The 11,783-nt window shown below is 52.2% G+C and overlaps 1 protein-coding gene across 2 annotated transcripts; it reads left to right on the top strand.

Moving 5' to 3' along the window:
- Nucleotides 1-2,073: 2,073 nt before the first annotated feature.
- Nucleotides 2,074-11,646, top strand: FAM210B (family with sequence similarity 210 member B). Of its 2 annotated transcripts, none has more exons than XM_019458103.2 (3): nucleotides 2,074-2,327; nucleotides 8,592-8,848; nucleotides 9,305-11,646. In XM_019458103.2, exons 1-3 carry the CDS (start codon nucleotides 2,142-2,144, stop codon nucleotides 9,519-9,521), a joined length of 660 nt encoding a protein of 219 aa, XP_019313648.2. In that variant the 5' UTR covers nucleotides 2,074-2,141; the 3' UTR covers nucleotides 9,522-11,646. The 2 variants fall into 2 exon arrangements, with proteins under 2 accessions (XP_019313648.2, XP_019313649.1); XM_019458104.2 differs by having other exon boundaries at nucleotides 2,078-2,327; nucleotides 8,673-8,848.
- Nucleotides 11,647-11,783: the final 137 nt, after the last annotated feature.

Here is an 11,783-nt window from a genome sequence, read left to right as displayed (position 1 = left end):
GATGGATGGGTGGGGGCACTTGGGTTTGCCTTGGGAAAAGGGGCAGAAACAGAAGGAGGTGGGGAATGGCCTGGAGGGATACAGGGAGGTGGCCGGGGCAATGAGTCAAGACTCAAGCTTCCCCTCTGGGCAGAAAACATTTGCGACAGTCACTGCATAATCTAACAAAGAAAGAGAAGGAGAAGAAAAATGCTCTTGTCCACAGGAAGACTCAGGTATGGCCAGAGAATATGCACTGGGAAAAAACGCAGCAGTTGGTCCCCAACACTGCCCACTTTCCATCCTAACACAGTCCCTCTGCCTGTGTGGGGGCATATGGAGCCCCCACATTCCTATAGACACAAGTCACGGTGAGTAATCACAGGCCCTGGACCCCAGAGCGGATTAATAACGTGTTCCCTTGGAAACTGGGAAAAGGGGCTTCTCTGCTGGAAGGGAGGAATCTTTGTCCTTCAGCACCTCACCCCCTTCCATCTCAACCCTTCACACGCGTGCGCGCGCGCACACACACACACACAGTCAACGTCTGCCGCTTCCCACTTGCACACATTCTCACGTTACCCACTCCCTCCCACACGTGCACACAGTCCTGTGGCATCATCTGTGAGTTACCCCCCACCCCCCACCCTCCACCACCTCTTTGCCAACAGAACCTCAACTGTATTCGGGGAGACAACGTGCCTGCAACAAAGCCAGCTCGGCTTGTGGTTGCCAGATCCTCAGGTTCCAGACTCCCTTGCAGCTAAGAGCGATCATGTGACACAGTTCTAGCCAATGGGACAGAAGGGGCTTTTCATGGTGGGTGGAAGCGTGAGGGTTCCGGGAAGAGTTTTCATTCGCTGCCCAACTGAATCTAGGCACATCCATTCCCAGCTCCTTCCAGAACCTTCCAGGCAGAAAGGCTAAGGTTTCCAAGACTCCTTTGCAGTTGAGTTTCTGGATGTGAATTTGTCTCTGCCAATTGGTTGCACTCACAATATTCTGAAGGCGGACACGGGGCAAAGGCGTCGTCCTGCGGCTTGGGCTCTTTGGTGCTGGGAAACAAGTTTGCGGAGACGCGGAGGCCTTCTGCAGCAGAATTCAGGTGTCCGGTCGCCAGGCCGTGGGTATGGGCGGGTATTTGTGGCAGAGACACAACTCCCCCTTTCCAGAGTCCAGTAACCTGTTTTGCGGGAGCTGGAAAGCAGGTGCGGTGGCAGCAGTTTCCTGACCCCCCGGATCACAGCTCTGGCAGTGCGTTCTAGAATTCATTCATTCCACCGGCCAACTCCTGACGCCCACCTTCCCAGTTGTGGCTGAGAGGGCTGCTTCTCTGGCCGGCCGCTCAATAGTGTGTCCAGAGAGTCTCCTGGGGGCTCAGCCTGCTGCCCACTTCTCTAGCTTTTCTGATGAGTTTCCAAGCACTAATTCCCCGTGCTAAACTCTTTTTTGCCTAAATTAGCAAAGATTTAGAAACATTTAGAATCCTCTAATTTCAACCAAAAAATTCTAAAGATGTCAAGCCTGAGAAGTGTACGAAGTAAGAGGCCTCAGGGAAGGCTCTATTTCTTTGAGCCTCAGTTTCTTCTTCTGTAGGATGGAGATCAAAGATGATTATTATCACTATCATCAATTAATAGTTATTAAAAACTGTGGCCGACTGTATTTCTCAAAGATGGTCACAACAATATTTCCCATCCCATAAGCCTTCCTCACGTGACCTCGCCACTTTCCATCACGTCGGAGGAGTCTAACCCCCTTACTCTCGAATCTGGGCTGCCCCCCTGACTCTTGTAACCTACAGAACACGGCAGAAATCCACGCCGCATAAACTCCAAAAGTGGGGAACACGCGCGAATCTCCCGCCCCGCGAACTCCGCCGGGGCCTCCGGGGCCGGCCCCGCCCACTCCGCGTTCGGCTCCCGCCCCTCCCACCCCGCGTGCCGCTCGAGTTCCGGAGGGGCGGGTCTGGTGGGCGGGGCCTGGAGGGATCGGGCGGCTCGGGAGCCGGAGGGGCCGGGCGGGTGGGCGGGGCCTGGAAGGGTTCGCGCGGCTCCGGTCCCGCCCACGTCGCTCTGGGCTCTGGCCCCGGCGGGCCCCGCCCACCGGCGCTCGTTCCCACTCGGGTCCGCTGCGCCCGCCGCAGCGCTTCGCCGCGCGCCATGGCCGGGCTGCTGGCGCTGCTGGGCCCAGCGGGCCGGGTGGGCGCCCGGGTCCGGCCTCGCGCTACCTGGTTCCTGGGTGCCGCTGCCCCCTGCGCGCCGCCGCCCCTGTTGCTGCCGCTGCTCCGGCCCGGGCCCGAAGCCCCGCTGCTGCGTGCGGCCCGTGGGCACAGCCAAGGCCACCAGGTAAGCCTCCCCACCCCCACCCTGCTCCTGGGGCGCCCGGATCCCGGCCGACCTCCGCGCAAGGACAGCTTGGCTCGCCCAGCTGTGCGAGGCCGAGCCCCTCCAGGGTTCCCAAGGCCCCAATCCCTACGAGCCGAGGGAGCGAGGCTCCCAGTTGACAGGCGGAGAAACTGAGGCTCAGGGAGGTCTGGTGATCTGCCCAAGGTCACACGGTCTCTGGCAGAGCCCCAGGTTCCCAGAGCGTCGACCGGCACAGTGGTGGTAGCCCAGAGTATTATAGCTGGGGCTTGAACTTGGTATTAAGGCCTTCACTTGGCTGTCAGAGTTGTTCCCTCTGCAAGTGGCTCTGGAACGTCCTCCGCACTGGGCGGGGGAGAACGGCTCCGGGAGTGCTGCCGGGGTGCTGCCGCCCTGAACACCTCCCAGCACTTGCAGCTGCTCCTTTTTATCTAACCAAAAGACCAGGCCTCCCTGCCAGACTTCAGGCAAGACTCGGGCAAGAAACACACTGTTTTTCATCCTGACTCATTTCAGTTGCCTTCTATGGGTGGTAAGTGAAAACTCTTTCCCTTCGAGTGGTAATACGGGACTTCCTTTAAAAAAAAAAAAGTTACAGTTTTTTTGTTTTTTGTTTTTTTTTTTAAGTTCATCTTCTTAAAGAAAAACAGTAGTAAAGTAGGGCGGTCTGGAGACACAGGACCTAACAAGCTGGGACTTGAAGAACCCGGCCTCCTGCAGAGGAGTGCCTCAGGCCTTGCCTGCTTCCGTCCCTTCACCGGGGGATGGGATTCAGCCCCTCCACTCCCCAGCTGTGTGAGCGACCTCACCCCAAGGAAGCTGAAGGCTCTGAGCCTGCTTGCTGACCTTTCAAAGGGCTAAAAGTCGGACCTTCCCCAGAAGAGCTGGGAAGCAGGCCTGAGCACAGTGCCAGTGGAGCTTCCTGAATGATGGTTCCCTGGGGACTCACACCCTGACTCTGCCTCCTGTTCCACCGCCTGGTAGCCAGTAGATCCTGTCTCTAAGTCTTGAGCCCTCTACACATATCTGGCTGCCTCCTAGTGATTCTTTGTGGATCAGCCCACCTGTCCCTTCCTCCAGGAAGCCTTCCCTGACCACCAGTGATACCTTGGGTACCTCCACTGCCCTCCCCCTGCCCCCATCGGTCCTGCACTTACCACCTGGAATGGTCTCCTGACTTGCTTGTGTGTCCCGTCAGCCAGCATTAGCTTTGTCCCCAGCCCAGGCCCAGGCACTGGCAGGTTTGTGTATGTGAGCACGTGCGAACGTGTGTATGTATGTGCATGATGTGTATATACAGTGGTGACGAGTGTGGTCGCAGAGTCCCTGCATTCCTGTCTCTACTCACTAGTTCTGTGGCCTTGATCAGATTCCTTCACTTCTCTATTTCTCAGTTTCTTCGCCCGTGAAATGGGATGTTAATAATTCACATTTCATGGAGCTTGAGTGTGAAACAAGGTAATGTGCGTACCTGGCATCGGGTACGTTCTAAATTAACGTTAGCTATTGTTGTCATTGTCACGGTAAATGTGTAAATCACAGGGCCCCATGAGCTACTGGTAGATGGGCAGGATCCAAGTGGGATCGAACCTAACAGGATGCTAGGACAGAACATACTCATCACTCAAAGTGTCACCTCCCTGAGAAGACACTTCCCCGGGGGGGCCTGAGAGCAGGTGGAGGGGTGCCCCTGTCAACTGCCCCTGGTTACTCACAGGCACCTTGGCTTTGGCCGCTGGGAGTAGGGAGTGCGGCTGGGGTCTCCAAATGTGCCAGGAATTTAAGTACCTGAGAGTCGCACCCGCGTCTGCCTTCAGCGGGGAGTCTCCACTGTAACTGGGAGAATCCTGCCCTTTTCACTTAACCCAATTCCGTGGCCTGCGTGTCACCTAACAGCTGCCTAGCCTGCCTGCACTCACACTACGGGAGGGAAATCTCGGGCAGATGACTGGCTCGCTTTGAGCCCCAGTGTCTTCATTTCTGTCGGTTCTGCTCACGTGCCATCTTTTCAGGGAGCCCCTTCCTGATGACCTTATTTAAACCGGCAGCGTCCCTGCCCACAGCCCGACCCGTCTGCCTCCCCTCCTTGGTGTTTCTCCACAGCACGTGGCACATCTGGCTGCCCTGATGCTTTGCTTCTGTTTATTGCCCCTACCCTCCCACTAGACCCTAGGCCCCCTGAGGGTAGAGTTTTGTCTACCTCGTTCGTTGCTGTCCCCTACATTTGCAGCAGTGCCTCGCGTAGAGCTGTTATCCGGGCGTAAGTGAGGCGCAGAGCCTAGTTATTAAGAGCGGAAGCCTCGGAACCAGACTGGGCAGGTTCAGATTCCAGCTCTGACAGATAATTCCTGCGTGACCTTCTGGAAGTTAACTCAACCTCTCCGGGCTTCCCGGATCCTCTTCCGTTAGGTGAGGATGACAGTAGGGCCTGTGTCACGGGGTCGTTGTGAGCATGATCTGCATCGATATTTCCAGGGTACTCGGAGCCATGCTTGGTACAAAGTAAATACAACGTAGTGGTTGGTATTATCGTTACCTAGCGACCCGGTGAAAACAGGTGTCACTCCAAACAATGTGAGCAACTCTTGAACAAAATCTTTGGCTCATTCCTCAAACCCTCCTGCCCCTTCTCAAATAGCCTTTTGTATTTTAATAACTATTAGGATTGAGGGGAGGAGGGAGTCTCTCTCTCTCTCTCTCTCTCTCTCTCTCTCTCTCTCTCTCACACACACACACACACACACACACACACACACACACACACTCACACACAAGGATGTAAAAGCACTTTGGCTAAGCACAGATGCTAGGGGATGTATACTGATGTATGCACCCTGGGCAGTGCCTAACACATCATATCACAGGTACCTGAAGCGTTATTTCACAAAGAAATGAATGCCTGAGAAACTCCCACTCTTACAAGTCACCCCCCCCCCCAAATTCCTTTATTTTAGCCTCTTAATCTCCCTCAGGGTTAGGAAGAAAACCGAATGGCTCACAGTGCTTAAAGATACTTCCCTTTACCACGATGAAAGGAAGAAAACCGTCCAAGATTCAAACTCTAGAAAGTTAGCACTGAACCTTGCTGCTGCCTAACAGGAGATTGTCCATCGTGTCTGAATAGTTTATCCCTCCCGTTGTTTTGCAGTAGATGTTGCTTATTCTGTAGCTGGAAGTTTGGCTGCCTCTGTATTTTTCTTTTTTGGCCAAAAGGCATTTTGCCAAAATAGAGGTTGCAAAGAAAAGAGCCCTCAACAGAGACAGCTCCGCTCAGTTCTGGTGAATGGACTGACAGGGCATGATTAAGTTCGGTCGGGCCAAGTGTCAAGGGTGGAAAATGAAAGGGGCTTTCTCCCTCCTCAGCCTCAGAACGTTGTCTGGCACTTGGTCGGTAGATTGTAGATTACTGTCCTATCAGCGCCTGCCATCTGGCAGCTCCCGTCCCAGGGCTTCCTCAGCAGCTACAAGGCGGGTGGGGCCTTGTTTATCGGAAAGAACTTGAGCTCTGAGCAGCTTTCCTGGCCGGTGGGTGGCAGAGCCAGACAGAAGCTCGGAGGGAAGGGACAATCACACGTGCTGGCCAGCCCGAAGGCACTGACTGGTTTCCCTTCTCCCCACCAAAGCCTTGAAGTCCTGGAAAAGTGTTCCAGAACTTTAGCAATGTTCAGCCTTTAAAGGACAAGAAGGCGAGTCTGACTGCAGAAGTCATGTGGCCTCATGGTGGCCCGTGCAGTGACCCAGCCAGGCACCCACAGCCAGTTTGCCGCTTCCCCAGAACCTCAGTCTCCCCATCTGTCTAAGTGGGAGCCACAGAGGTGCCTACTCATGCATGGGTTTACTATGAGGGGTTTTATGAAATGACACCTTTAAAGTGCTAAGCCTGGGGCCTGGCTCAGTAGAAGGGGCCTATCCTGAGGACACAGATGGTTTTCCTAAAACCTCTCATAAGTGACGCATTACTGCCCATCAGAATGCACTCTCGGGGGCGGGGGGGGGGGGGGGCTGCGGTGCCTGGCTGGCTCGGTCGGCGGAGTGCCACTCTTGATCTCAGGGTTGCCAGTTCGAGCCCCACGTTGGGTGTAGAGGTTACTTAATTAATTAAAAAAAAAAAAATGCACCCTCTGAGACCCATGACCCAGTACTGGATCTCAACCGCCCCTCCCCTTTGGTTAAGTCTTTGTTTTCGTAACTCTGCAAGTGGCCTGCACATTTGATTCCCAGGAATGCGAACATTTAATGAAATTGAGATTAATTCCAAGAGCGAGGCTTATGGGTAGGAGCCCCCAGTGAGCTGCATAGCAGGTGCATCTGAGGACAAGGGAAGACCCTCCTGGAGAACATGCTGAGGGCAGGAAAGAGCAGAGAGAGGTGAAGCAGGATTGGGAAGCAGGGGCTTTACCTGGCAACCCCGGGCAACTGATAACTAATCCCAATGCCCAGGCCTCACCCCAAAGCACAGAATCAGACGCTGCACCCCTGGACAGAGGTACAAACGGACCAGCAGCATCTGGGTCACCTGGGAACTCATACGAAGGCTCCCGCCCTGCTTGCTGAGTCAGAGCTTAAGCCCGCAGGGCTGGGACTCCTGCAGCAGGGTAGGAGCGGGCTGGGAGGTCCCCTGCGGCCCAGAGGAACCTTGTAGGGTTTGGAGGTGCTGCTCTGGGTCCCTGTGTTGTTTTATTTTCCCTCAGGGAGTCCTGTTCCTACCTCCTGGGGACTCGGGGTTGTCACCCTCCTCCCTCTTGCCTTTGAAGTGTGGCTCATATGCTGCACACTCTAAAAATACGAGGCAAAAGCCATCCTGCTACAAGCCAAGAACTGGAGCTAACTGACCCAGATACTTTCTCCCAGGAAGAGCTGTGAGACAGGTCATTAGGATTCAAGAAATCCTTTCATAAACAAGGCACTCTCCATGTTGAGAAGGAGCTTTTTACATTTTTTTTTTTTTAATGTTTATTTACTTAGAGCATAAGCTGGGGAGGGGCAGAGAGAGAGGGAGACACAGAATCAGGGTCCAGGCTCTGAGCTGTCAGCACAGAGCCTGACGCGGGGCTCGAACCCGTAAACCGTAAGATCATGACCTGAGCAGAAGTCAGACGCTTAACTGACTGAGCCACCGGGAGCCCTGGAGGTTTCTTTTTTTAAAGAAATCCAGTGTTCCTGGGTTGTTTCTCCGAAACAATCCAGGCCCTGTAGGTGCTCAATAAATGTTAATAGACGCGTCCTTTCTATGCAAACCCCAGGCAGGGCATTTATGGCCCAGGAATCATCCCTCCCTCTGTCCAGAGCTCAGGGGTAAACCTCGATTCTGGTGGTAAATACACCATAGCTTCCGCTCTATGTGAGCAGTGTGTGCCGCTCAAAGGCACACACCGCCCTTGTTTTGTGGAGTCGAGGATGGGTGTCATGTGCTCCGGCTGTGGACCCAGATTACCTGGCTTCTAGTTTTGGTGACTTGGGGCCAATTCTTTGGCCTCTGGAAACCCGTGTTGCTCCTGTGTGATTTAGGAAGAAAGTCAGGATCTACCTAGAAGGCGGTTGTGAGGACGAAAGTCTACAGCAGGTGGAGAGAAGCATCTGAGCCTTGCCTGGCTCAGAGAAGGTGCTTAATAAAGCATCATCCCCGTCCCCAAGTGTGTGAACCCAAGGTTTTAGTTACTGTTGATGCTCTAACAGCTCACCAGAAATCCAGGGACTTAAAACGACACACATTTATTACCTCACAGGTGTGGAGGCCAGAAGTCCAAAATGGGTCTCAGCTGGGCTAAAGTCAAGGCGTTAGCAGAGCTGGTTCCTTCTGGAGGCTCTGAGGGGGAATCCACTTCCTGACCTCTCCAGTTTCTACAGGCCACATGCACTCACTGGCCTGGGGCCCCTTCCTCCGGCTTCCAAAGCCGCAGGGCCGCCCCTGCGCTTATGACTCTGTTTCTGTCTTCACACCTTCCCTGACCCTCCTGCCTCCCTCTCTTCACTTATAAGGACCCTTGTGATTCCATTGGTCCCACTCGGGAAATCAGTGATGATCTACCCATCTCAAGACCCTTAACGTAGTCACATCTGCAAAATCTTACCTTTTACCACGTAAGGTAACATTCACAGGTTCCGGAGACCAGGACCTGGACATCTTGGGGGCCCATCATTCTGTTGATCATACCCGATACCCAGCCTTTCGGCACGCTTAGTGTTGACATGGGCAGGAGCCTCGGCTGACTGAGGAAGGACAGCAGCTGGTCTCTCACTGGGTAGGAAGGAGAGCGGAACCCTGCGCGACACGAAAGCCGCCGATTCCTGCCCCAGCACATCTCCCCTTCTGTGGTCTGTGCACAGGACCCCGGCAAAATCACTGCGACGACAGGCAGGGACGGCGGCAGCACAGAGGAGAAAAAGCCAAGCAAGTCACAGCAGCTGAGAAAGATTTTTCAAGAGTATGGTGCTGTTGGAGTGTCGCTGCACATTGGAATCTCCTTGATCTCCTTGGGCGTATTTTACACGGTCATTTCAAGGTAAGGTCTCTGACAGTAACAGACTATCATGTAGGATTCTTGGTGAATGAGAACACTTTTCCTATGAATTTTTTATACATCTGCAACTTTCAGCACATTTAAATTTTTAATTTTTTTTTAACGTTTGTTTATTTTTGAGAGAGAGAGAGAGCGACAGAGGCGTGAGCAGGGGAGGGGCAGAGAGAGAGAGAGAGCGAGACACAGAATCCGAAGCAGGCTCCAGGCTCTTCGCTGTCAGCACAGAGCTTGACGCAGGACTCGAACTCACGGACTGCGAGATCATGACCTGAGCCGAAGTCGGCCGCTTAACCGACTGAGCCACCCAGGCGCCCCCAATTTTTTAAATGCCATAAATCTTAGAGGCAAATTGATTGTCTAATCCCTTGCAGTAATAATCTCTCTCTCTCTCTCTCTCTCTCTCTCTCTCTCTCTCTCGTTTTTTGCCTCTTCCCCCAGCGGTGTGGACATGTCTGCAGTCCTGCTTAAACTCGGATTTAAGGAGTCACTGGTGCAGTCAAAAATGGCGGCGGGCACAAGTACCTTCGTGGTGGCCTACGCCATCCACAAGCTGTTTGCACCCGTGAGAATCAGCATTACCTTGGTTTCCGTGCCCTTCATCGTCAGATATTTTCGCAAAGTGGGATTTTTTAAGCCTCCAGCTGCAAAGCCTTGATGAACTCTTCAGTTGTGGGCCTGCAAACCTAGTTCTTTTAGATAGAAATTTGGGGTTAGTCTTAGGATATAGCTTTTTGGGGGTAGGGTGGGGACAGGAAGCTAATTGCTATGTTCTCACGAATAAGTTTTACCTTTCCCAGCAAAACCCAGGGTTTCTGTTAATAATTGTAATCATTTTGCTCCACACATGTTGTAAATGCTGTTTATCACAGGGCTTGTATACCTAATCTAAAATGTCAGCAAAACATCACAAATCGAGTTGTCACCTCCACAAAACATTCCTTCTGGAAGATCGGTGGTGAGGTTCTAGTCTGGAGAAGCCCCAGGGATTCATCTCTGCTCCACTTCGCAAAGGGCAGTGATTCATTAAGCTGGTTTCAAAAATTCCCCTTTCTCCAATATCTGCTGTCAGGCTGCCTGCGGTTTAATAAGCAATATTCTGCAAAACAGCTGCCGGGGCCACAATTAATGAAGCAGGATTTAAGATTTCCCAGTAGGTCATCAGGATCTAAATTAGCATCAACACTTTGACACTGGTTATACTTGTTTCGGGGGGAAGAAAACCCACAACTATTTCTGGTGTGTTTCCTTGATCCTCAACAACCTTCACATCTGGACAGGGTGGACGCCTACCTCAGGCAGGTTTTCTCTCATTTCGTGAAACTAGGCCATTTGTCCCTGTTTAGGTAAAATGCAGAAACTTTGTCCAATCCTAATGGCATCACTCGGCTTCGGCCGGGGCTGGTCCACGGGTGAATTCGGACACTGCGCATGGAGAAAGCTCAGACAATCTTTGCTCAATCTAGATCTCCAGCTTCAGACATTCCAGACCTACGGTCACAATGTTTACATTGTGTTGCTATTCCCATTTTTAATTGAGTTGAAATTATGTTCTATAGGAAAAGATTTTGTATCACTGTCTAGAAAGGAAACTTAGTAGCACGTGCTGTAAATGGGAGGCAACTGCGGAAATAATGCAAAATAATACAACCCGGGTGGGGGAGGGGATGTGTAATTACTTTCCGTTGAGCCAGTTTTACCCGGTAAAGGGTGTTTGACCTGACCTGAGGTCTTCCCTTTTGCTGTTAAGGACATTAGTTAAGAACAGAAACTCAGGCACACAGGTCCAAATGGAGATTTTTGTCCTTGAAGCAGATAGGAGCAGGCAAACCAGAGAGAATTGCTTTCTGTGGGATCCACGTTATGTACCCTCCAGGCCCTACCCACACAAAGCACTGTCCACACTAGGAACCCAATTCAACAAATTCTGCCCTGCCACCATGGTCGAGGGAGTTCCAGGTTTTGTTTGTTTGCCTGATTACGTGTGTGACAGAGAACTCAAGATACCATAAACTGACCATCCTTTTACCACCTGGCTGCTGATGGTTCCCTGGTTAAGCCTTAGCAACCTATGTCCGTAATTTCAGTTCTCTTCCAAGAAGCTCTGTGGGACAAATTCTCCACTTGCGACATCTTTAAAGTGGTTTTTTTTTTCTCCCCTTTTAAAGCAATGAGCCCCTTGCCAAAAGGTTTTACCCATTTAACGTTGGAACTGCCTTTCTGGGATCTAATTCCAAGGACATCTACACGGCTCAGTGAGAGGCCTCATGGAATGTGGGCAATTCCTCCTGTGGCCTGGTCCGTCTACACAGTTGGCTTCGTGCTCCCAACCACCTTCTCTACCGGTCTGCATACCTTTCAGATCCCCAGCAATGCCTATGCAAGAAAAGCTGACAGTCCCTCAGGTTTAAGAGCTGAAATCTGAAACTCTGATTCCATGGAGGAAGTGGAAAGACAGGGCAAGCAATAAAACCAATCATCAAACCAAATAGCCATGGCCTTCTCTCCTAAGTGAGCCCCACCTCCACTCCACTCCACTCCACTCCAGCCGGTGGTCCCAACAGAACAGAGACGCTGGAGACGATGAAGTCAGAGGGTCAGGGACTATGTGAATTCACCAGCAAGATGTACAGATTGCTCGTACTTAACACTGTTTTTATGGAACTAGGGGAATGAAACATGATCTATTTTAAAAATGTAAGCCATTGCTCAGCCCTAATTTTTTATCTGACAAAAGGAGCCGCTTAAGTTCCGTGAAAACGAATAAACATCTTTGTAGCCTACAGAGAACTTTGCATTCCTCTTCCGGGGGAGCCGGAACCGTTGCCGGTTATGAAGCGGCGCGGCGTGTGACTCGTGTGTTAATGTTGTGCTAACACAATGAGCTATTTTCTTTGCTCGTGTGGGTTTGGGGAAATGG

Source organism: Panthera pardus, unplaced genomic scaffold (genome assembly GCF_024362965.1).
Source record: "Panthera pardus isolate Hobbes unplaced genomic scaffold, ASM2436296v1 HiC_scaffold_25, whole genome shotgun sequence".
NCBI classification, from domain to species: domain Eukaryota; kingdom Metazoa; phylum Chordata; class Mammalia; order Carnivora; family Felidae; genus Panthera; species Panthera pardus.
The sequence above is the reverse complement of the archived record's forward strand: the minus strand, read 5'-3'. Positions and strand labels throughout refer to the sequence as shown.